Raw genomic sequence first — 27,917 nt, 5'->3', positions numbered from 1 at the left:
CATTTTAACACATTATATATACAACTGTATTTTATACAACTGTAATTGAGACTGTACCTCCACACAGTTGCTTTTTGACTAGTGAGTAATGTCAGATTCTGCTTTAATGAAAATGAGATCCCAGTCAAGTTAATACACAATGTTTGACCACTTCACATAATATCTATCTATGTGCCTGGACATTTCATAATGACTAGGCAATAGATGGATTAAAAGTGTGTAGTCACAATACAAACTAATGTAATGATGTGAAAAGATAATCTGACATTACCAGGGTGGCATTCTGAAACTTGAAAGCAAATCATACAATGCAATTGATAAGAGATCAGTAATTTATCAAAATTTCATCCTAACTGCTAGCAGAGGTTAAATGTTCCAAAGTACTTTTCCACTTTGGCAAAATATACCTGGTCTAAGTGTACCATAATCAATTGGCTGAGTGGTTTTTTATAAAAGATGTATTTTGTATCAGAAGGAAAACAGAATCTACATCAGATTCTAAGCTGTTGGCAACTTTTGCTGCTGATACACAGCAGAATGAGATGGTTATTTGAAAGAGGAAAGCTCAGAAGTATGTTGCTGTAATCATATTTTCAACTGTTATCAGGCCATTTCAGAAAACTCTGAATAGAAAAAAAAAAACAACCTTGTTCTTTGTATCTCATTCTATTTATAAACTGTACCCAGCATGTCCTTTTAGATTGTCCAAAAAATGTACCATAAATTAAGACAGCAGATGTTTATAAAATAGAATTGATGTCCCCAGTCCCAACTGCACCCCAGCCACTTTCCTCACTTCACAAGTGCGAAGAGGCTTTAAACTAGTGAGGGGAATGGGCTGGCACAAAGCTGCTGCACTAGAAAGTAGCATGAAGGACTCTTCTGCACCCCCTGCAACTGCATTCAGTAAGCAGTTCATTGTTCTATACCAGGCCAAACCCATCTCTGTGCTACCTCTGATAATGCCTTAGGGATTGCACTAACAATTAATCCACAAAACTCTTTCTGGAGCAGTTTTTACTGGTAAAAAACATTGACACAGATTCTTGAGCAGGAAGGGAATAACTCCCAGCTTAACACAGATGTGAACCATGACCATTTTTATACCATCTTTAGTTTCTTTAAGTTTGGAGACTGACACAGACTCAATCTAGTCCTGATGCAAATAGTGATGCAGGTCAGCCCAGGCTGCTTTGGGTAGCCAGGTGCTGTGGCAATCTGATTACATTTTGTATAAAAGAACTGACAAACCTATGCCACAGGAAAAAATGAAAGTAGGAGATCTCTGCACAAATTCCTGTATGCAGTGAGATGGCTAGGAGGTCAGTTAACTGAGCTCTTGGATGCTTTGACTAACTTGATCAGTTCAAGAGCAGGTCCAAGAGTCTAGACTACAATATCATTCATTCTATATAGAGAAAATGGTAGAAACAATTACAGGTATTCACCTCAGCCCTAACCTTTAAAACACAGACAAACGCTGTACATATCACTGCCTAAGAAATCATCAACTCTTACTTATTGATGATTATTTAGAAAGTAGAACTATGATGAGGCACCCACAGTAACATTTTTGAACTAAAACAAATCATTATTGCACAATGGTATTGGTTAATGCCAAGGATACTTGGCATTAAGTAAGATACTTCAGTATGAAGGAATCTTTACACTTCATTACATATTTAAGAAGCTCCTTTGGGGTTTTAAACAACTTTGTGAATAACCACCCTTAAAAGACACTACCTTATAAAAAGTAAGTATACCATGTTAAACAGGATTTTACACGGTGGACAAAACTGGTTCATGAATAATGTAACATCTTCAAAAATCAAATCAGATGTCAGTAAAGCAGAGAAACAGCTAGTAAAAATGCTGATTTCTAACAAAGATCAGAAATGGAGAGCAAATTTTAAAAACTTCAGGAAAATCTCAAGGTAAAGAAGATATTTGTGACAATTCAAAGGAAAAGGTAACAGAAAGGAATAGATCCAGTACATTGAGCTCATACATTTAGGGAGGTTAAAAAAAAACATTGTTCAAAAGAGGTCTATTTATAAAGTGTAGCACTAAAACTCTTCTTGCATATATCATGTTGTTATTTAGAGGAAAAGTATTTATACACTGCTGAGAACAGTGCCCAAACCTGCTGGTTTTAATCACTCAAATGCAAAAATTACCTAAAGCAAAGTTTTGGATATTGGGGTTTTTGTTCCAGCATGATACAAATAGCAGCAAATACCCTCAGTTGGGTTGGCCCTATGACTGTTGCATTATTATAGATGCAACATTCCTTCTCCAATTTATATTTCCTGTCCCATAAGCAAAACTATTGCTTGACTCACAGACAAAGACAACACAAGATTAAACTATGTACCTTACACAATATGAAGGAAAAAGTATCTTGATGATTTGTCTAGTGTGTTAATAAAATAATCAAAGATGGATATCTGACCTTATTATCATTGAACCTCTGCTTTCTTCACTGGTGATTTTTGAAGAAAGTACAAATAAAGTATTTTGTATCACCCATCTTATATGAGTATGATACCACAATAAATGTCACCATCTCTACCAACAGTGCTCTCCGAAAAATTTCTGAAGAAGCTGATAGGAGATTCTAGATTTCCTAGAGTTATATATCCTATAATTTTTCTATATGTATCACACTAGGTGAGGATCTGACACAGCTTGAATGACATAATAATGCATATTATAATTCCAATGAATATATCTATTAATGAAACACAAAAAGATTTACCACTTCCTTAAAACAATCTATTTTAAATATTCTTGCATAAACCCTTTGTTTTACATATGGAATAGAAAACTGACTTTGAATATCTTACTTTTGGGAACTATAATATTACTATAACATTACTAAGCTATCAGAGGGTATCAGAAACTAAACAATGTAATTTTTAAATGAGAAAAGAACAATTTAACAAAATCATCTGTGGATAACAGCTTACAAATTCTAACAACATTAAGAAAAAATTGTCGTTCAGTAATAAAATGGTTTTATAAAATGCAAAAATTTATCTTTCAAGGTGAGAAATGTTTCTATAACAGTTGTGCTGTATTTAATATCTTGCTAAATAAAGCATACAAAATGATCATTGTATCTGTGAACCATTTTGTTTAGTGGACATGCATGAGGTTGATAGAGATACAGAATACACCAGTTTAGACGGTATTGTACATTTTGATGGCTCAAAGATTCAAGCTTTTCTGTTCTTTGGGTATGTGTCAGAGCACATACCTTTCAAAATTGTACTTACCACAACAAAAATTTTTTCCACCCGTTTTTGCACCTCTCATGCCTTATTTTCTCCCCTTGAATTCCCACTTTGCAGGCAATACCCTTTAACTGGAGCTTCTACCATTCAGGATTGCTCCAGAGAGATCGCTGTCAGATAAGAACTACCCAATTTGCGAATATCTCATATTTATCCAAATAAGAAAATAATTGATAAATGACACTGCCTTTCAAATAATAACAGAGAATGTAGTATCTAGATTTTCAGTTCAGCCCCAAAATGCACTTCATAGCAAAAAGAATGTACAATATCACGATCTGTTAGTACTCGTGTGTTCATGGATGCCTCCCGTTACGCACCTCAGGGAGCAAACCTCCTAAAGTGGGAAGCGTCTGTTGGAAAAAGAGAATGTTAGGCTGCAACACTGAACAGCTGTGATGGCAAAGGGCATGGACAATGTTCATAAGGAATGTTACCTTTCAGCAGTTTGTACTTAACAACAAACATACACGGTGCTTTTTTTTTACACATTTGCACAGGCATACTCTCCCAATGTTTTGGCTGTAATATTAACAATTTAAATTCTGGAAAGTATGTGTGGGATCATTTTAGCACCAGCTAAAAATATTAGAAAACCTGAGGACTTTATTCTTTTGAATAGCAAAAAGTGATACTTGCTACCTGGGGAGTTTTTTTATTTTATATTTTAAGTCTTTGAATCCTCATGCAAATCAAGGAATCTTGATTAAAAAAGCCACCTCCTGCTACAACTACTCTTTTCTTTTATAGCAGTACAGTCTTTTCCTTTACATAAAACACTATCATACTCTACTGTAGCTGTTAGAAAAAAATAGATGAATAGTAACTAAAGGCTTACTAAATAGTTACCTCTTTACATTTTAACTGCTGACATTGCTGGGACGATGAAGCAAAAATTCCTTTTATCACCTTGTCTTTTGATCAATAACTGTAAATCTATTTTTCAGGATTATTTCCTACACAGCTGAAATGATTTAAAGCCATTTATTTTATAACATGAAACTACAATTTACTTATGCATTTAACAGGATTGCAAAGTCATTAGTGAATGGTTAATAACATTACACAGTTTTTCAAGTAACTACTGCAAACTTGAGATTTCTTCTGTATGATATTTACTTCTTCTATAATATGTACATTCAGATGGAGCATATACCCTACTTGGGGATGGGGGTGCATAAGGAGAGAACCAAATTTTGTGTTACTAAGAATAAACTGATAGAGTTATTTTAAAAAAATCTTATTTTAGAACTCCAAAACTTGAACTTGAAAGATATTTATCAGGGAAATTTGGTCATAGAAGATCAGATGGAACTAACAGAATACCATGTAAAGATATTCTCAAATGTTTGCAGGATGAAGGCCATGGAAGTTTAAATATGTGACTTGAATACCAAACTGATGCTTTGAGGTCTTTTTTAAGAAACTTGAAGGAAGGTTATTTCATTATTCCTTAGAGCTATTTTGTTTAATGACGTGGGAATCTCCAAGGATATAATAATAATAACAATAGATTGTTATTAATATTAGAATAATAATAACATTAGAATAATAATAACATTAGAATAAGTACTCCTAGACTGTAATTTTGTAAACTTATATGGCATTCAAGACCCTGCTTACAAAAATCCCATTCCACACAATTTCTGTTCATAGTTATGCAATAACCAAATACTAAAAAAAAACCCACATCACCACGACTCTAAAACCATGGGGAGCAATCTATCTGCAATATCTATTAGACACCACATCCAAGTAACTGCGATTCAGATGTGCTAAAATATTTTGAAAATTTCCTTTTTAAATTCTCCACATTTCCAGCTTTAACCCTGTGTACATGCTAATTAAAAGGGCCAGTATTAGGACACCACATTATACTGTCTTGAAGGTTAATAGGGCTGTGGCATAATACTCAGCTCTACATCCACAGGCAGAAAAAGTCATCCTGTGGACAAGATTATCAACTAATTCTCTAGCAAAAATACTGTCCAGTGAGCTGCACATGTACATACTATAAAGGAAAGATAAGACTTCTAATTCATTTGAGAGCTGTCTCGTTAGAAACATTTGCAGCTAAGAAAAAAAATGCCTTCAATCAGAAGGTGGCATTTTGTGACCCTAATACTAGTGGCCAAAATAGATGCAAAAAGACAATGCTGGAATGGAGACGTCATTTAAGAATACCTTCTAAAACTGCTGACTGCAAGACTTGTTCCTTATTCTAAACAAGAAACCACTATGTGATAACTTTATATATATACTTTGTTTCATTTGTTTAGTTTATCTAAATAAAGAATTACATATCAAATCACAATCAAGTCTTTCTCATTTAGGATTATGGTCTTAGTTCATTCAGTTGTCTAAAGAACTTGCCTTATATCTTGTGTTGATTCAATATATGCATCAACATGCAACAACAGCAGGGCCCAAGATTTTTAACTTGATTTACAACTCAAAATGAACTTGGGCTATAGCACCTGATTATATACACTGTCCAAGAAACATAAAAGTTTTGGAAAAGAATTTTGAAAATAAAACCATGTTAAACTCCAATGGGAGAGAATATAAGGAATAAACTTAGGGACAGACTGTAGTGATGAGTTGTGGGCAGGCAACCAGATATAACTTAAAATGATTGAATTGCTGCCATTTCAGTTTATCAGCATCTTATTATTTTAACATTGAACAGTGTTTGTCGAACAGATAATTAGTTAGGAAGATACATTTTCCTCCAGGGCAATTATTAATTTCCTTCTGACTTCAAAGAAATGAAAAAGCTCTTAGTGTAGATAAGCACACCATTATATTTCAAGTCTGATTTAGATTCTCAGAGAACTGACGTTGCAATATGATACACAACTGAAAAGGAAAAAAGTGGTTTGTTTTGGTTTTTAAATCTGTTTCAATCACTATGTCATTATTTAATATTTAACAACCAGATTTAAATTCAACTACCCCCCACCCCAAGCACTATATTCAATGAACTGTAGGTTTTCTATAGTATCTTTGTTCAGAAATCCAGAATAAGGCTAGTACTCAACTTCAAAAGATTGAGTTGCTTGTAAAGATGCTTACGCACTGCACTGACTTTCTCTGTTCCGTGCTGAGCTTGGATTCAGCTGAGCTAAAACTGATCTCTACTATTATAAAAACAGAAGAATCATTTTAGGATTAAAAACTGGAAAAGGGATTAAGAAAGCTCATTCTTCAACCAGCCACTGCTAATTCCCTTTTTCTCTCTCTACAACTCTGCTTTCCCATATGAGTAGCATCTACATACCTCACAGAAAAATAGTATTAGTAAAACATATTACCAGACATCGAAAAAATATCTATTGAACAATGTTGCAATTATAATATTGCCATTAGCTATTCTATGTATTATCTCTAAATACCGAATAGTCAAAGAAAATTCTTAAACAGTATTTTCAACTTTAATTCTGTATTACTTTTTTGCCAGCATGTCAACATGCTATATTTACACAAAAATTTGAAACTACAGATTATAAAGTAGTTGCATAAGGCATATTTCCTAGGTAAAACATTTGTAATCTGCTGTGTACGTTGGTTTATGCGCCTAAATAGAACTAGCTATAAACAAAAGATTTTTGACCATTTATGTTTTTGGACAATAAAATGACAAACAAAACCAAACTGGAATCGGATTGAATTTATTCTTAAATGATTTTGACCTAAAAAGTTGCAATAACTTCACTACACAAAAGAAAAGTCAAATTCATTCACAAGAGGAAAGAAACAAAATGTGAGCTGTTTTAAACTTATCATGATGACACATTTTCCCCAGAATGCAAAACAATCAAGTTGAAAATTAAAACATAAGGAAATGGACTAGATTTTAAATTTTATTTCTTTAATTTCTTGCCTTCAATATTATATCAGAGCCTCCACCTTTAAAATAAACTGGTTACTACGGAGACAGTAGTAATTGCCACATAGTAATGCTCACACTGTAAGCAGAGTACCTTATGTTTTTCAATTTATACCATAATTTTCTTTTTGTTCCAAAATTAGTAGTTTTAATCATAGTTTTCAAAACCAATGTTAGAAATTAAGTGAAAAACAGTTTATTGTAAAACTCACATAAACAACAGGAGGATCAAAATCATCATGCATTATGGAATAATTACACATCTATTAAATAGTAAGTTTTTATTGGTTGGTTCGTCACTAACCAAGGCTGTATCTATTTTGGTGGGAAATTGAAAATCTAATTATGTTTCTACAAACATAAATATGAGTTAGAACATGCTACGTGTTCATCAATAAATGGAGCAAAGTAAAGGCAGGCATGAAAAGAAAAAGCAAAAATGCATTTTTCCCTTTCTACCTTATAAAGGGGGTGGGGGAGAGAACCTGTATCATGAGCAGAGACCAATCTTTTTTTCCTCACTACTCACTCATCTCATTCCAATACCCAGTTTTTAACCTGGTTATGATCTAATTCTGAGCTCTTGGTAGGCTAGGATTCAATTGAGTTAAAGATTTTTAAACTCACTGCCAGTCAACCTTATCATGAACTTTCATTATGTGCATATAATTAATTGGGTCCAATGAACAATATCAGCACTGAGTTATAGACTTTTTCCCCCCACCATATAATTAGAATATAATTACCCACAGGATATCAGAATGATGCAAAACCTTTCCTCTAAATGTGCCCTCATTAGGAAACAAGTCTCAATGTACATTTATTCAATCAGTATGAATTAATTAAAATGTTACTGAAATAAAAGAGAGTAACATTAAAGTGTATCTGACATCTATTAAAAGACTATCACTTGAGATCTGCACACACGGTTTATAACAAAACTCATTTAACTTGAACAAAAAACTTCACCATACAACAAGCCTTATATATGGTAAACAGAAAAGTAAAACAGACTAGTTTTAAAGTTGACAGGATACATTTTACTAAAACATTTAAAATTGCTGCAGTGAGATATTAAAAATCTTTGTAAGACATTGAATCTAGACAGATATGTCATGCTTTCATTACGTACACAGTATCAACTCTGTGAGTTTCCCCGTTGTTTCATTTTTAGCTGATAATGCTTATCATATTTAAGAATAACATTTGATAAATTCTATTTTGTGCAGTTTTGAAGATGGGAGCCCCTTTATTTACCATCTGACTTTCAGATGACCAGGCATCTCGGTTCTCTCTCCAGCCATTAGGAATTACTCTATTTTAGAGAAATCTCTCCTATGTCTAAAGAGATCCTAAATGAGTAGTCGAGAATAGACACCTGAACTGAGATGGCTGTGTTTAGGGGAGTGTCACCCTTTGTGATATTACAATCTGGAAGGGTATTTTTTTAATCTATTTTTCACAGTTGAAATAGTGATTTTGGACATTAATGGATACTTAGGATATGGAAAAACTGAGATGATATGGACCTGAACAACAAATTGCAGTTTAGAGATCAGTTTGGCAGCACTGGTATAGCACATGGTGCTGTGAAATGCAATTCATGAAAAAAGTCCTTTATCTCTGTAGAAATCATTGAGGCTGGACTTGACAAGAACTGAAGAAATGAGACATGAGACATGTTGGATAAAAAAGGCAAAAGTATGAAGGTCCTTAGTTTTGCAAAAGAGAAAAGATGAGAGGGATTTAGCCTGTACTCTTGAAGGAAAACTTATGAGAAGGCATCTTGCAGAGATGAACTCTGCAATTTTCTGGAAGAAATCTGGACTTCCAAATTACAGATGGTAGGCAGGGCCAACAGTTTTCGGAGATCAAAGATACAAGATTTTTCATCTTGCTATTTTCCCACAACTCCTATAATCTATTCTGTGGGAGAAGAAAATACATTCCTCTCTGACACCTCAAAATACTCAAGGATAAGCCTAGTACGGCAAGCATTGTGGTTATCTACTTTTATTTACCTTTCACATAAACGTAGTATTGCAAGAATTTCATTGCTCATCTGATTATTGAATCTAAATCTGTGTCTTAGTTGAAAGACCCTTACACTGTCAGGTATATCAGATTTGATATGTCTAAACACAGAATTTTTATTATCAAACACTTATGTTTAGACAATTTTGAAAAAGATATATTCACTGGTTTTGCTGTCATTATTGAGAGTGCTGGTTCACATACATTGGAGTATTACCTTTCTCAAAAGGAATCCCCGTAACAGGAAATAGAAGAAACTAATTAAAAATTATCAACACTAATAATATATACACAATAAGCAATCACTTTTGGAAGGAATTTCTATTAGCTAGGTCACTGAGATACTATTTGTAACATAAGTAAACTCAAGATTGTAATGCATTTTTGGAAGAAACTGCTAAATGAGTAAATATACTACAAAAAATTTAAGTCCCTGTTAAATCACAGAAAAATACATTTTCCATTCCTAACAATATACATTGTGTTGAAATACATGTCTTGTGCTATGTTGTTAGTAATATGATTCTGATACAGGAAAACATATTTACTTCTGCTTATGCCTTCAAAATTTGGAGATAAAACAAACCTATTCAAGGGTGATTTGACTCTAGAGTGGTTTTACATATCCTCTAAACAACTTAACTAAACTCCAATTGTGGAATAAAAATCTTAATTCCTCTATTCCTCTTCCTCTCCTGAAAAGAAAATGGAGTTACACCAATATAATTGAAGATGAAATTTCATGCTGAGGTTTATTCCATTTATAACAATGGTAAATGATAAATAACATTAAAATGAAAACAGCCCAATAACAAAATCATAGATTCCAAATGCTGACTTTTAAAGTATGACCTAAAATCCTGAAAATTAAATAACGTACTGCAGAATGTAATCATCCAACAAACTTAAAATAATATTTTACAATTATTAATCAGAGCTTGTCCAGATGATACCAAAATATGATACAGACAAACTACAAAACTGCTCTTATGACTTTTAAAAATATTTAAAAATATTTCGTAAATATTAAAACCAGGTTTCCATTGCTTTACCTTCATTGAGAGCAATGGAATAATCCCAAAGTCTAGCATCCATTCATTTGCAGATTTAAAAACAGCCAAACGAATTAATCAGAAAATAATTAATTTACAATAGGCACAAATATTATGGTTCCTAGTTATCAGAAACTGGTTTAAGATTAGGAGGTATATCTTCTTGTTTCTCCTCCCTGCAAAAAATTATTCTCTCTTAAGTTCATGCATTTCTTACTCTTATTATGAAATATATTTAAAGAGGACCATTCATCTGTTCTTCTATGAATATGATGATGTTATGACTTTTATAAGCATAAAATATCCAATTTAGTATGTGAATACATAAGTTAATTCTCAAGCTCTTTTTTAATGATAAAATGGTCAGCTCTTTTCTAGACAACCTACACATAGCATGCATTTTTATTTTCATTGAATTGAGTTATTGTTTTTGTGGACAGAGAAATTTACTGTCCACGATTGCAGAATAAAATATACCATAATATTGATGCATAGCTTACTGCAAGACCAGTGTCATCATTCTAGGTAACCTCCGGCTTAGATCAGAGACCTCAGCATTGCAGATATACAATATGCATCCCAAGCAAAAACTGCTCATAAGAATAACTTCATTATTCTGGGAAGTTGGATCTATAAAAGATGTAAAATGTAGAAGTGTTCTGCCTATACAGTTTCTGGTAAGTACAGTCTGAATAAGTGATAAAACCTGAGTCAGCTTCAGTTATAATATGCCCTACAGAAAATTCATTCTCACATGAAGGAAAATGCAATATGCAGAGAATAAAACATGCTCATGCCTCTAAACGCATCAGCCAGGATTACACACTGTGTTTAGGGTTCACATAGTCCTGTGAATGTAACAAATACCTGGCTGACAGTCCCAGCATCATTTTAATGCTCCATATGAGAGGGGATTACAACTGAAATACACGTAAGGACAACTCACCAATACTACTGGGCAGATTGATGTGGGTGGTAAAATATGGTCCTTCAAAGGTCCACAGTCACATTCAGGTTTCAGATGTGAAGCACACTTGTTATGCAACTACAGAAAGACAGAAAATGAAGATTCAACTTAAACCTTTTATACTTATGGCGTAAACAAATGAGCATCTTAGAACAAGGTGAGTTCATTAACCTAATTATTACTAGAGTACTAGAAGGAAATGAAACACACTGCAGTGGAAAGTCTCCTAGGATTGACAAAACCAGTGAATTTATATTGAAGCAAAGAATGGTGGATTAAGGTATTTTCCAGTTTGGAAATTGTATGTGTGGATCAGCACACAAAATAAGAATGGGGCATGGCAGTACAGTAACATCAGCATAGTGTTATCAGTGATCAAAACATTCATTTCAGAATAGAGCTCCTTGCATTGAAGCAGGAACTTCTGCTCTACTACCAGTAAGTAATTCAAGGCAGCCTTTGATGTAACTGCGTTTCCTACCTGACGCTGATAGTCACTACCCATTCAAATATAAGAGAATAACACAGGAATATCTAAGAGCTTTAAGCTCCATTGGGTAAATTTTGGTCTGGGTAGAATCAACGTTCAGGCTTCCACCCACTTCTGAGGAACCTGAATTACCCTCCCTTTTCCTAATTTATTCTCAGCATTCATCCAGTTGTCTTGAAAGCAATGACAAGAGTTCTACTCTGAAAACATGAATATTCTCAGATCTGCTGACTGAAAGAGCATTGGCTTAATTCTGTATTGCTACAAAGGTTGATGGGAAAAATATGTATTTAACATCAACATAAAATGGTAACAAGTAATGATAAATCTACTGAAATACTTTGCATGAGCAATCAAGAGTTCTTGTTGATAATTTAGAATTTAACTCAATTCAAATGTCTCTAACTACCCAGTCACAGAGTAAAAAGGAACAGTTGTGTGCTTGGATCATGCAAAACATTCACATTTAATTGTTATACTTTGCAATATCATTAGAGATACTCAGAAGGAAATAAACCTAATATTGTGAAATTTTGTGAAAGTTTATTATTTTGGACTTGATGATCTTTAAGGTCTTGTCCAACCTAAATTATTCTGTGTTTCTATTTCTACATTGATTTAATAAACTGTGCATTAAGGTCTTCAGGTAACATCAGTTTCCCATGCTGCTTATTATTTTTGAGGAGATACGTATATTTGAAGTAAAGAAAAATAATTAGGCTAATAAATAACAGGAGTTGTAAAGTAAAAATCTTATTAACAGGTGATTTAAGTAGTATAATAGGTAGCATCCAGCATTAGTTCAACAGGTTCAATATCTGTTACAAAATCTGTAGTTCAACGTCGGCATCTGTAAATCACATTTTTCCAATGACTGATTCATTTTCCCTCTACATAATTTAACTCATATGAACTCTATTAAAATCACAATAAAATTGCACCAACTGCTGATGTATATAAACTTTACTCGTAATATGGTCTTCATTAAGTTATCTGGTAAAGTTAATGCTGACATAACATTTCTGAATTTTGAACTGAATGGCACCTAATATTAGCATTGCCCAAATTCATTTATACTGCAAAGTTACCTTTTTAGGCAGTTACTTAGCAACAGAAAATAAAAGTCTAACAAGTCTCGATTTACTCTGAGCTTAAAGCCTTATTGTGAGAGTATTTTGGTAGCCCTGTAATCTAAATCATTTGTCATGCTAATTCTCTGCCTAAGTGGTAAGGCTACTTGTACCATAATTAATGCACACCAGGCCACATTACATCAAATAAAAGTATCTTCACACATTCAGTGGTAATTAGCAGCTTTGCTACTTGGTGGCACGCAAACTTATCTATGAAAAAATAGCTTAATCTTCTTAATAGTCTCTGCTGATTTTTGACAACAGAATTGGCACACAGTAGATAACAAAAATGGTAGGAGATATGTAGCTTTAACGAAAATAACACTTAGCACAATGAAATAAAATAACATGCATCTCTTCTCAAAAAAAAATCATTTCAGCAGGTTTTAAATACATTTCCCCCACATCTAGATCCTGTAGAATATTACATCCCTCATAAGCCTGAAAAGTAGGAAAAAATGTTTTTGCTGGAGGCAAAATGAGGAGAAAAAACATTTACATGACCTTGGTAGATAACTACAGAGTGTACGGGAGAGTGATCAGGGGTTTGGCTGAGAACTCAGTATAGCAAGCCTTCTTAGTGAAAAACACCTCTAAATTTTGGGAGTTGATTCAGTTATGTGACAGCAGAAGTGACCCCATTAAGTTGTAAGGACAGAAACTTAAAATGCATGAAAGAGGCTCAGAATTAGTTGTGTAATAGCTAGCATCCTCTTATATTACAAGCCATAAATGTGTAGTACAAGGAGTTGAAAAAGTGTGAAGGATGTGATGATAACTATATAATTTCAGAATATCCATTCAAAAATCATGTATCTGATAGAAATTTAGAATACCTTTTTATGTAATAAAGCTATTTCTATTAGAAAATAAAGTTATTGCAATAGAATATATCAAATACAAAGAATTGCAAGCAAAGTGAATAGGAGTAATTTGAAGTATTTAAAAATACTCAGACTTCACTTATGTGTCTATTTTACATCTGAAGCTATAAAAATTAAATAAAAATATTAATAAAGTTATTTTTAAAATAAACATTAATTTTATGAAAAAAAATCTTTAAATTACTGATAGAAGTACAATTGCAAAATTTTAAACCTCAGTGCCAATATTTTCAATTTTGACTGTCAAAAAACACAGACTCATTTTAATTGGAATTTTGACAGACATTTAGGTATTTAAATATGCACACAAGCACTTAGGATATTTTCAAAAGTATTTAGCCTCTTCCTTTCCTTTACAGTGATTTCAGTTATAAATAATTCTTCAGTATTTCTTCAGTGAATACCAGTTCTTATGAAAATCCTCTGCATCTTGACATTCACCTTCAAGTAGTAAAAAACCTTTACAAATCTGGTCCAGATTCACACAAAATAATGAGAAAATAATTTCTACTGAGGAGATACAGAATTTGAAACTTCCTTTGACTTTAAGAGGGAGCCTTACATACTATGTATTTCTTGAATGACAAACACATATTATACAGATGTAAACACTTCTAATATAGAGAGTAGAACACTCTTATTTGTCTTGCTAAACACATATAGCCATTGCCTAAATTTAATTATCTGCACGCAAAAAAAATTTGGATTGGGTGTTTTATTCTCTACATAAATTATCCAAATTTTGACAGCAATCTGGACTACATATTTGCTTTCTTCTAAAACATTGGTTTTTAAATAATCATAACAGCTTAACACTGAAAGTATCCTGGATCTATTTTCTTTGATGATGTTTCATATTTTGTATTCTTCTGTTAAGAAAATATGTCATAAAACATCCTAACTTGTATGTTGAAAACAAACATTCACAAATGCCTCAGTCTCATATTATTACTTAAAGCACTGAACAAACAACTGCTGTTCCATAACAATAACAATAATAGTAATGATATCAGCAAACCCAGCAAAAACCTGTGAAGAAGGCTGAATCTCTCCCCATTTAGATTTAAATCCTGCCCTGGCTAGAAACAGAAATACTGGTGTTGCTCCTTCTAGCATGAAGATCTCACTTATAAGGGCAGTGTTCCCTGAATGTCATTAGTTTCAGTTATTGGTTCCTGCTGAATAAGGAGTGCTCAAAAGTTGTATATATTAGACTTGGTGCACAGGTTCGTATATTATCAACATGTCTCTGCTATTGTTCCCCAACACTTGGAATCATTGTATCCTACCAGGTATCCTCAATTTCATTTGCCACAAATTAGGACTTTGCCGTAGTGTCACAGTGACCTTGATTTTCCCTGGTACTGAAAATGCTTTTGTAATCTTTCCGTAATCTTTTGTAATAATTCCGTAGCATAGGTTGGGAATTCTGCTCTTTAGAGTGGTATACATTACTTTCATTTGGATATTGTCATGAAGTGAAGCACACCTTTAAGAGTATTGGCTTGCCACAATTAAGGAGTCCTAAGAATATTCTGTATATACCATCCCTTAAACACACATTAGCCATTGCTGATGACAAAATCGAATGAGACCTTTCAAATTATTAGGCTATAGAAAAATATTCTATGATTTTTATCTCTCTAACCCACGCTAAAGGTTTTACTATAGTATACTCACTGTGATCTGACACCAAACACAGTGAAGTCCAGTCAAGCCTTGGTAACATTTTATAGTTTTGTGACACTTATCACATTTTGTTGGACAGTTGCCTTCTACCCAGAAATGGTGCATTACCTGCAAAAGAAAAATGCGAATATACATAGAGTTACTAAATTAACAGGTACACGGCAAAGTTAATGCTACCCCAAACTTACTTCAGTATTCTTTTTAGACTTCACATATGTTTTGATGCAAGATGCGGGAGCTCTTGAGACACAGCGTTCATGGACTGTATACTTGCAAACTGCAAAAAAGAAACACATTAATAGATGTTGAGGCAATGGTGTTTCTGACTACATTTCTGTGAAACAAATAACATTACCAGCATGCCATCTCTGAATAATCAATCCAATCAGTCAATGAAAACTTAAACTAGACTGCTTTTTCCATGGAATACAAAAGGCCAATTAGAACAGGAAATATTATGCAAGTGAGAAATCCAAGAATGCACCATCATTGCATAACAGGAAATGCTTAATTAAATCAGAGATCGCTAAATTTTTTCACAATAATTTCCAAATGATAAAAATATTAAAGATAAATTGATGACTGCCAAATGGTGTCATTTGCTAGTAAGAAGAAATCTATATTTTATGAACTATAGGCATGAGAGTAGCTGGCAAGTACAAAAATAAAACCCAATTAATTTGTTATTCCTTCTATTGATTTATAAATCTTAAATAGCTGATTAATCCATTTTCAAATAGCAATTGTTTTCATGCATTCCATGTAACCACCATATATTTAACTACTTTAACTCTTATTTTCCAAATACCAACTCCTGAGAAGTCTTTTTTTTTTTCCCCTAAGCCCTCCACATCAGCTTTAGGTAACTGCTACAGTTGACCAGGTCTGTAGTGACCAGATCACACTGGCTGCATTTGGAAAACACAAATACCACGATACAATGCAAAGTTTTATTGACTTCAACGATATAACTGTGCCAAGATAAGGAAATAATGCTATAGCTTATGCCTGCATTCAAGGGAGTCAACTATTAAAAACTGAGAATGAATTTCTCCCTGCACGGTGTCTCACGCTTTTGACCTCGAGAGCAATTAAGCACAAAGTACTTCTAAACACCTTGCTTGCACCTATTACACAAACCCAGTGGGAGGCGCAGCCATTAATCAGACAAACTGCAGGGAGTAACATTGTTGATTGGACCATGGAGGGATGGTGAGGCCCCCTACGGTTCCCCTTTTTTTTTTTTCCTCCCACACAATCTAAAATGCAAATAATGAAATCTATAGCAATGCTTTGAAAATATATTGAAGAAAAAGCTTAGCAAGATACGGAAATAGTGAAACAGTTTTTTAAGTAGACTCATGCCTCTTCCTACATGAAGTAACTGAGAGGAGCATGTGGATGTTCTTCAGATACTTTGAGACCACTGTTCTCAGCAAATAAACGCCAAGCACAATAAAAAATACATTCTAAAGAGGTACACTGCAGTAGAAAAAACATCAGTCTGACATTAAAGAATATTGAAGAATATAACATTTCAAGATCTAACAGTCAAATCAGTATTTTATATATATATATATATATTCCAGTTACTGTCATAAGCATTTAATAACCTGAAGTTACACAATTTCTATTTTAATTCTGTTTGAATTTTAAAAGATATATCTCTCTCATGTCATAGTACCGTGAGTGAAATTGAAAATATGATGTGAAAATCCACACAAGGATTTACATCCAAATTATGTTTTACAGAGATCTGTGGCCCACAGAACAATTCAAAATCGTCATTCTTTCCTACTAATCTCAAATTAAAACGATAGAAATATACAGGCAGAAAGGTCCTGATCATCTGTGATGGGCTATCTTTCATACCAAAAATGGAGAAAGTAAGTTACACTAAGAAACTGATTAATTTACCAAAAAGAACAATGAAAGGTGACTTGGTACCATCCTGAGAAGAATACAGTGGATACTAAAGATCTCATTAATCTAATGGAGCAGGGCATAACACGAACCAGTCATTGGAACCATTTACAAGACATATTCAAATCAGAAAATAGGTCTTAAAAAAAAAAGATGATCAATCATGGGAACACACCACAAAAGAAAGATATGGATCATCCATCTCTTGAAACATTCAAATGGAGACAAGGTATCTTTCATAAAGCCATGGTTTCTCAAGATACAGTTTATGAGCTGGTCAAACACAGATTATTAGGATATGCATAGATACAACTCAAGGAACTGAATGCCAGTGATTGCACCTAATAGTCTAAAGAAGGTCAAATTAGATAGATTTTCTGTTGTCCTTTACCTTAAAATATATAATCAGTAAATACATGGATTGAAATTAATGAATACAAACCAAGTTACTATACAAAACTTTAGAACTGTTACAGAAACTCAATTTCTGGGAAACTGGGATTTTGACCTTCACAATTAATAGAAAAAGAATTCTGTGCAAAATTTGAATCAACAAACATGGGACTTAGATGTTTGTCAATGTACCTCTTAAAGAATATCTATAATTATTAACAAGAAAAAAAAGAGGAATAACAAAACTATAGGGCTGAAACTTAAGCATGATACTTGCTAATAGAAAATAAAAAACACCACGAGAATTAAAAAAAAAAAAGTGGCAGACTCAAAAGGGAACTAATAGTGATAACTCTAAAATTGTTTCTGATAAAAGAGAAAAATCCCTCAAACAACACATTTAAAAGCCAAATAAGCTGAAAAATAAAAAAAAGAACTTTGAGTGCTCAAGCATAGAAGACAAGAGGGAGACACTACTGTGCTAGCAATGGCTTTGTACTGGGAAGCTATGAGTTCTTTATTATGCAGCAAGAGCAACATTTTTAGGAATAGACATGTATACACATGGACACCGAAATGCTTATACTCACAAGAACAGCAGAGACCTTGCTTGCCTACTCCGATTAGCATATTCAAACAAAGATTACAGTAGGCAGGCTTGTTAAAGTGTTTCAATCTCCATACATGCTGCCCATCATCTTTCACATTCTGCACAGGACATAAAAGAAACAGATTTCACTTAATAAAATAAACAATGAAATATATAAGTGCCAATAAAAATTGGAGATTGACTCAAGAACGTAAAAGACAAGCTGTTACTTCATTTTAATAGTCTGTACCAGATCACAGCATAATCATTCTAAATACACAGGCAATGATATAACAAAAAAATTCTTCAGAAGTTCATGGACATCCATGTGTTTCAAAAAAACTCACCAGGCTGCTGTAGTCCCTGAAAAACAATTCTATCCAGATATTTAGGCATTATTACAACTAGTATTAAAAATAAAATTTATTCTAGACTAATCCTAAAAATAAAGGTGCTGCAGGTTAGAAGATAAAACTCGCCAAAACAAACAATAGAAAGGGTTTTTTAAAACTGCACAGATATTCTTAATGACTCTTAGAATTAGGAACGTATACCAACATTTGCGAAGTGGGAAAACTAACCACACCACAATAACTATTGCCAGCTTTAATTTATGTTACCCTATACAGCCAATAATCTATCAAAACCCACCTACTTAAGGGTGAGATTTACACCCTGGACCTCTTCTCCAGAAATAGAATTCCTTAGTTTTAAGCCCACATTTTTCAGTCAGCCGTAGCAGTATACTCAAATCTTGCATGAATAAATTGATCAACTGATCGGCACTAAACAACTTAGGGGCCCACTGTAACTTATACAAACCACTAAAATATTATCAAATCATTTATATTTATGAAAGTAAGCTTTCTGTTGCATGATTCTCCTCTTCCTTAATGGAATCATTCTGAGATCCCACTGTTATTTGATGGTTTAAAAAATTATTTGCACTTGATACAGACGTTAAATTAATTCTCTAAATTCCTGGCTTCTTGGCAAGTCTGGCCATGAGGCTTTTGCTTTCTTTAATCTTCAGAGGTTTTAATTTTTTAAAAAAATAATTACATTAACCTAATGCAATATCATGATTTTTTTTTAATTTTTATTTATGTTTTAACAAATATAACATCCAGAGGAATAACAGCAGTTACTATCAGCTGGAAAGCAGATGCAGTAGTTTGATGTTTCATTGTGTATTGCTGAAGCTCTATAGTCATTTGGTCATGTCATTACCAAAAAGAAATTGTCACACAGCTAAAGGGAGTCACACCAATCTCTGTTTCTCAGAAACCACATCAACAGCTGGTTCTTATCTAGTTTCTGATTTCTCACATCCAACTACTACTACTATTACTTGTCATCATGTATAGACAATATTTTTTACTAGATTTTCAATAGTATGATGGTTTTCACTGATAAGGACAGTCAATGTAAGTCAGTGGGCATAAATTTTAATAAAAATTCAGTTTTGTCTTATATTAGCATATACTATACACGTTATGTCCTTAAAATCAGTATTGTTCTGTTCTAGGAGTTAGCTGTTACAACAAGTCAAATATGAGGAAGACTTCTTCATCCTTGTGGGCAAAAAGAAAATAAATCCTGAAGGAAAATCAGCACTCTAACAAACTAAGAATGTTTGGTTTGGAGCTAGGTCTAAGTCAGAACACCACTTTGAATATTTCCTGCAAACTACCTAGAAACAAAAGGAACTGAAGTCAGTTGAAATACTTTTTTTCTCTAGTGAGATATCAGGATCAGAGCCTAAGTGGAGCTTCCCCAGTATTATCAGCAGGAGTTCAAATGCCTTCTCTGACAGCTGGGCAATGTCAGGGTCCCCTTTCTGCAGAAAAAGCACAGCAGATGCCTAATGTGGGATTCTTAGGCTGGCAAAGAGTGTGGAAGTTTTCCAATTTCCCCTGAAGAAGCAGAAATAGATTCTGCAGCTGTGAAGCACTAGAAGCCTGTCAAGCTCCTTCATGACTGGCAGCTGAAGAGGATGTATTTCATTACATGGAGCTCTGTAACGTCTATTTTTCTTCCCATCTTACTCCCATATTCCACACATTTTTAAAGTATGGTTAAACTACAATATAGGTTGTGAGTTTCAAGTCTTCTGAAAGTAGACAATAAAGACAATCTAAATCCTTCTGAGAAAAAACAGCAAACAATTAACACTTTGATTTTAACATCACTCAGGTCATCAACAGATACAGTCATAAACCACAAGCACTTAAAATGTGAGCTGACCAGCTTTCCTTGGCAAAATACTTGCTGTTTGTGAAAATTAAGAGAAATTCACACTTATGCATAAACTTGCCCTTCTTCTACACTAGTTTTGTGTTACTTTTTCATTTTAATTTTATTTTTAAAGAATGACCATTACATGTGAATATGCTACTTCTTATTTGAACAGAACATATGGTCTAACTTAGCTGGCATTTTCCTTATCAGAAAAACAAACAAGTCTTGATGTGGGTGTTCTGCCAATTAAAACACTTAGCTGTGTTACAGACTGCAACTGATGCAAATCCATTACATAAACACAATGCACTTTTGGAAAAGAACAAATTAAATTTTTGCTCTTGTGCACTGCCAAAAATAAGCAATAAAGTGCTGCGTATGATTATGCATGCACATAACTTTTTAAAACGCTGCCAAAGAAAAAAAAAGACATAATACAAAATAAAACCCCTTCAATGCAAGTCTTTAAGTATGAATAAAATCCACAATTCTGACACATCAGTGCATTTACTGACATTAACTCATTTTGCATCCATATCCTGAGGAAGAGTTTAAAAACAAATAGACATTGAGAAGAACTCAAAGCAGGGCAGGTACAGTAAAAATCTCTTCCTCACTTCATTATACACATCATTGAAAATCAAGCCTCCATATGTCACACGCAGACTTTAACACATAAATGACAATAGCAACATTTATTTTGTTAACAACAGTTCTCTTAACTTATGGTCCTGACCCTTCTACCATGGATTTGACTGCCGAGATGACCTGACCTTAAAAAGCAAGTCAACCATAAAAGAGTCAGCCTTAGAATTAGTGGAAAATTTTATGCTGTCACAGAATTCAGCTACACATCCCTAATCTGGTTTAATATTAACTTACTTCAGCTTTTTAGATATTTGTAGATAAAGGCAGCCAAAGTGATCTTCAGGTTTCAAGCACAAAATTCAAGATTCTGAGACTTAAAAAAGGTAATGAAATCACTGATAAATTTTGATCCTAGCAAACACATCGTCTTTAAACAGCTACAGTGTGTCTGCAATACCAGCATGCTCAGTCTTTTCAGTGAGAAGTCAGTAACAAGCATCCAAATGAGAAGGATGTTATTGAGTAGCTGTTATTCTTCCCCTGCCTGTTATTTTGCTTCCATTTATTTAAAAAATATATTTAAATTTATTTACATGACTTGTTCAAGACAATTTTATGACTGATCATTGGGTACTGTTCAGCCAGTGTGAAAGGTGAGAAGAGTGTCCATTAAACTATGCAGCATTTCCTTTTATTACAAATGTAGTTATGTTCTATACTGCTTTCAGCAAAGAATTAATATCAGGTTTCGTTTTATTCAATTTGTTTTGGGAAGAGGGGGTTTTAAGTCTCTTCTGGTTCAGCTGGAGAGGGAGTAACCTCATTCGAGGGATATCCTATTTGGAAGGCTTCTCACTTCTAATTTCTGAGACATATTGTGCATGTGTGTTGGAGAAAGCAAACCAAACAAAAAACTTCCACAGCCTTCATCCACGCACTCATCCAGAAATAAAATTTTCCCACTAGAGGGAAAATTGTTTAAAAAAGCTTCATGAAAAGCCAAAGCATGAAGTTTCCCCGACCCCATCTCTCATCTAAAGAGACTCTAATGCTGCAGAAATTAAATTGTAAATAAATTGTATACCTGCATGAAATACCATCTATTTTACACCTTATACACAGAACAGGTTAGTTACTCCTGGCTTTTCCTGAGCTTCTGTCAAACTAAAGACAAAAGGAAAAGCGTGACTGTAGTAAGAAAAGGCATTTGCAAACTTCCTGCAAGCAAGTGGGAGCTAGCACAGCATAAAAGTCAGCAGCGCCGTCAAGAAAAGAGACGAGCACTTTTTTAGCAGCTCCCGCTGCCAAAGTCTCACAAAGCATTAACATCGCGGTCTCTGCTGGCGATGCTGTGAAATGACACCGGTAAAACAGCTCGCCTTATCACTTTGGGGGAGTCTGCTTCCAGCTGGGAAGGATCTGGCACAAATCGGGCAAGCTACAGCTTCTAGAAGGGGCTTGAGTTTACCCTCTGGACGTATGGAAATAGCATATGGTGTATCGGCACTTCAGCCTTTTAGAAAAGTTACCTGCCGTACTTCAGACAGGACTTAGAGAAAGATCTCTCAGGACAATAAAAGGCCGTATCACCTTCTTTCCTCACTGAACAAAAAAAGTCTATGAAACTGCCCAGCAGTCTGCCCAGCCTAGGAGGGACTACTCACAACACAACAGATACAACTTTAGACTTGCAAATGTTTGCACACCTCCAGTTTGGTTCCACTTTCACATACGCAGAGCTCAAATAGTAAGGTAATAATAATATAATATCAACGTAAGAAGCAGTATTTCCCAAGTGCAGACTCACGTTACAGTATTCTATCCCATATTTAATTAAAAAAAAATTAAAAATTTGATTTTTAAATTATTTGAGTGAAATCACATAATATTTGCTGCTTGAGGATCCAAATTAAAATTTTGGAGTATTTTCTTATTATTTAATTGAAGCATAGTCACAATAAAACAAAAACGTTGGTCACATTGAAATTTACCTTGACTTAAAAGGTGAACTGGGTTGAAAATTACAATCGGTGACTTAAAAGTAAGGCATATTGGCCTGATTACAGATTATTGATAACTTTATGAAGGATTTGCTGGTGTTCAATTTGTCTCTCACCTTAAAGCAGCTTTTCAGCAACCGTACAGTACCAGGTACAGTGCAACCATGACATCTAGTGGCCAGTGAAGAGGAAATAAAAACATTTCCTAAAACATGAGATTTCTTTAAACTCTAGTACTTTGGAACTTGCATTTTATACCTACGTTTTGCACAATCACTGACAGAGGTGGTAGTAATGATCTGTTACAGGAGAAGTGGGACCAAAATATCTTGCATAGAATTACCTTACAAGAGAAACCAAATGCTTTTACCCTAACAGGGTGGAATAATATGGTACAAGTGAGGAACTCCTACCAAAGAGCAGAGTATAATGCAAATGGCTGACCAAACCTGTACTTCAGAGGCTTTTTGTGCTCAGATTACCAAGGAAATTTTAAGCAATGCTAGGAGAGTCAATAGGGCAACTCTCCACCTTCACTTACAATGTTAATCTAAAATTAATGCAGAATGGAATAAAAAGGTCAGAAACTGAAGGTTTCTACTGTAGACAAGTAGAATAAGTAGCCTAGTAGTCACCAGTGTGCAATAGGCCGCTTCCCAAAAGTGTAATTACCAACCGGGAGTACTGCAGGGATATCTCTGTCCAACTTGTGTTTGGATGGGAGACAAACTATTCCCTTAAGATGCAAAATTAAATTTGGAAAGTTGGTGAGGATTGCGAAAATTGCAGAATAAAGTGTACCACTCAGCAAAAAACTCTACCTCATACACTTATTAAAAATTACACCACACGGATAACTATTTACTCTACAGTTAACATTTTCTTTTTATTCAAGAAATTCTCATTTTACATGAGGGAATTGCATGAAAAAAAATCCACAAAAGTGGAACAACTAAACATCAGATAAAGAATTATTGGTCTTAACAACCAAGGTTTCAGTAGCTTCTGCACAGAACACATTCAGCCACTTCTAACTGGAAAAAGGATAGTCATCCAAGTACAAATGGATTATACATGTAAACAGTCCCAAGGTCTTTTCTTCTAAAACAAATTGCCAAAAAGTATGCGTACCACAGAACCCCACAGAAAAAGAACTAATTCAGTTCTTATTTAAATTCCTTATCTTGCACCCAAATTGTTTTGTTTAGCAGATCAATTGCCTTGTAAAGCATCACACTTCAAATACATTGTTTCTATTCTGCAACATTTTTAGAGATAAAATGTATTTTAAAAATAAATAAAAATAAAATAAAATAAAATAAAATTCAGTATTTATAAAGTCTACCTTCATAGCAACTTCAAAATCAAATCTTAGGAGGAAATAGAGCATAAAACCCAGAAGGATAAAGCAAACTGGATATTTAGGTTGATTTCCTAGGGAAATGAGACCTTTCTATGGTCTTTGTCCCTTTATCTCCCTGACTCTAAACTATGCCAGTAACTTAGAAATTAGTTTAGTAATCTCAAAGAAATTTAAAAGGGCACTGGAAATGTCATGAAAGTCTAGGAAAAAGGCAGGGGGAAGGAAGAAAGAAAGAGAGAGAGAGAAAGAGAGGGTGCATGCACAGAAGGGAAATCAGGCAAATTTCCTTGTTACTCCTTTGACTTGCTAACAGGTGGCTAGCTAATACTTGTAGTAACAGCCTAATATTATCCTTATATATATTGGGATGACTGCTGTGGTCAGAGGGCAAAGACCACAAACCTGTGAGAGATTAGGCTATCTCAACACTGCTGTTCATAAACACTAAGTTGTTTATTCTTTTATTTTTGTATAATACAGTTCCATACTTTGCTTAAATGATCCTTTTTTTTTTCAATTATTGTAACTAAATCACTTAATACACTATGTAATAAAAACTGATTGAAAGGATTTAAATGTAATATAGAACTTTTATGATACCTGACCTTTCTGTATAGCTATTAAAGGAAACCAAGGATTAAGTAGAAACATTGTAGCTGAAGGTACTATGACAATCTGCAGCTGAAATAAATTATCATAGCTTCACTGATATTAGCATAACAAATTACACCAGCTGAGAATTTTGTATCGTTCATACAAGCCCTGTACAAGAGTTAAGTATATTACAGTGTTAATGGACCCCAACCCAAAACAAATTAAACATTTCACTGGTGTCATAATTTATTTAAATAAACTACAGTGACAATTCTTTGTCATTATCATACTAGACAAGCTCTGGAATTGATCTCTAAACTGCGCCAGCAACTTAGAAATTAGTTTAGGAATCTCAAAGAAATTTAAAAGGGCATTGGAAATGTCATGAAAGTCTAGGAAAAAGGCGGGGGAAGGAAGAAAGAAAGAGAGAGAGAGAATTCTTGGATTTAAAATTTTGTCATTGCTGAGTTCAGCAGAGAACCAAATCACACTCAACTAAAGGTAAAAAGAAGGTGGTAGAATTGTTTGGTGGGTTTTGGTTTCTTGACCATTTTTTCTTTTGGTTTGGGGTGTTGTTTGCTTGTTTTTGTTTGATTGATTTTGTGTGGTTTTGTTGTTTTTGTTGGGGTTTTTTTCTCTCTTTTTCAACATGTGACAAGCAGCTGGAAATGTCTACACATCATAAGTCAGTAGGTTATGCCCCTTATTTTCACATACTAATCAGCTTGAGGAAAACTTTAAGATATCAGCACTTTATTATTTGATTAATGAATTCAAAAGATTCTTATCTTACTTTTATTATCATAACTAAAAGGAGAAAGACAGCCAAAAAAAGCAGTGTTTTGGGAAGCTAGGTTTGCAAAATCTAACAACAACATGTAAAAAAAAAATGACAGCATCCCATTAATGGGAATGATGCACTGGAATGAAGTGCTTGGGTAATACATTAGACGCTCTAAAACCATTAAAACCATGCTATCAGTTTACACAAAATAATGACAGACAGGCATTAGAGTTTTAACTTTATTGATTTCACTTTTCAGTGTCCTAAAATACACTTCGATTTGATCATTTAGAACTGTGTACAAACAGAAGTAGTAAATTTCTGCTCATTTGATGAAAATATAAAAATTTTGCTTTTCTCTACATATTTTGCAAATGGTTTAAAAAATTAAGCAGTTTTAAACATCAAAAGAAATAGGAGAGCCCTTTTAAAGGGTGGCATCACATCCTAGTGAATCATTAGCAAATGACTAGCAAATTAGCTCATATGTAGGTAATGGACTTCATTCACAGTAAAGTAGAATATTAAAAAACCATAAAATAATGAATTATGCTTATTGATCCAAAAATATAATAAAAAATATATTTTACATGCTATTTTTCTACAACTGTATGCTTATGTCCATTAAATGAATCAAGAACTAGTAATACTCTTGATGAGTATTACTGGCCCATACTGATACCAGGTTATAGAATTTTGATCCCTATTTGTGCATTTTTACTATTTCCATAGTAAAGCTACATGCAGCATGATAACAAGTAAAAACACTCAAAAGGAGAATCATGCTTTAATATGAAAATAAACCTCTACAGAAGGATCTGCATTAATTTATGCCATAATTTAATGAGCTTCAAATTTAGAAAGAATGAAATGTAGACACTGAAAACTACTCCCAGAACTTCTATACTACCTGTCACAAAACAAAAATCTGTGCTGAAAGTGACTATCAGTTATCTACTGCACTGATTGTTTGAGAGCATTTGGTGCCCTTTGTTTAAAGTAATTGCGCGTAAATAATTGAATTCAGCCTGACAAATATCTCTTTGATGACAGGGAAGCAATTTAACATTTTTGTTACTCAGTCTCACATATAGAATTAGAGAATTACTATTTACAGTAATCCAAGTACACTGAAATTCAGGTATTTTGCTTGTAATTTGATTATTAAGATTTTGCAAGACTTACAGATCTTCTGTTCAACAAACTGGTTTGTTACATATTTTCCTACACAAAGTCTCAGTCTGACCATTCTTTGTCTAAATAAAATACCATAGAGCAACTACAGCAGTCTAGATTTAGTTGAAGCCATAGAACTATATGAGGAAAATAAATATTATTTATTATTTCACCTCAATATCTAAAAATTAATTAGGAAAAGATGAAATAAAAATATTTTCTTTCAAATAACAGAAATGCATTTGAAACATATGCTTAGATAGGTGTTCAAAATTAGCTCAGATACAGGACAGCAGGTGGCACTGGCAACATGCCAGTCTTAAAAAGTTGCATTTAACTAGTCCAAAACTGATCATATTACATCTGTATTATCCTTAATGCGAAGTTGTAAATGTACAGAACACAAGTTCATCTTTCATAACACTCTATCCTTTGGTGTAAGTGTTCCCTTTGATATTGCTACTTAGTATAGTTTATTAAGGTAGTTACAGAGACAGAATATCTTCTCAGGGATGTATTCTGACAGGAAAAGAGCCAACAGGCAATAATTGCTGCAGAAGAAATTCCCTCTGCTCATAAGAACAAAAGCTCTTTCCCTTAAGAACAATTAACACAGGGAGAGTTTGCCCACAGAACTGGTGGAATCTGCCTCATTGGAATTATTTAGGTTTGACAGAGCCCTGGATAACTTAATCCGTGGCCCTGCCTTTAATAAGAGACTTGACCAGATGTCCAGAAGTTCTTTCAATGCAGACTGTTCTGTGACTCAGTACAATTCGGCCACAGAATCCAGTACCATGCTGAGAACACTAGACACTGCTCCAAATCAGCT

General features: G+C 33.8%; 1 protein-coding gene across 5 annotated transcripts in view; it reads right to left on the bottom strand.

The window, feature by feature from the left end:
* DGKB (diacylglycerol kinase beta) overlaps positions 1–27,917 on the bottom strand; it is a 335,778-nt gene that overhangs the window by 217,334 nt on the left and 90,527 nt on the right. For 2 of the 5 annotated variants that reach the window (XM_018075883.2, XM_018075885.2), the window contains 5 exons: positions 18,341–18,458; positions 15,623–15,711; positions 15,426–15,542; positions 11,218–11,316; positions 3,617–3,649 (listed from right to left, as the gene is read on the bottom strand). In XM_018075883.2, coding sequence (XP_017931372.1) covers positions 3,617–3,649; positions 11,218–11,316; positions 15,426–15,542; positions 15,623–15,711; positions 18,341–18,458 — 456 coding nt within the window. The remainder of the gene's footprint in view (positions 1–3,616; positions 3,650–11,217; positions 11,317–15,425; positions 15,543–15,622; positions 15,712–18,340; positions 18,459–27,917) is intronic. The other 3 variants (XM_018075886.2, XM_018075887.2, XM_018075884.2) reach the window with 2 other exon arrangements.

Source organism: Manacus vitellinus, unplaced genomic scaffold (genome assembly GCF_001715985.3).
Source record: "Manacus vitellinus isolate BGI_N305 unplaced genomic scaffold, ASM171598v3 scaffold_3_pilon, whole genome shotgun sequence".
NCBI classification, from domain to species: domain Eukaryota; kingdom Metazoa; phylum Chordata; class Aves; order Passeriformes; family Pipridae; genus Manacus; species Manacus vitellinus.
Note: the sequence above shows the minus strand (reverse complement) of the source record. Positions and strands in the feature narration are given on the sequence as shown.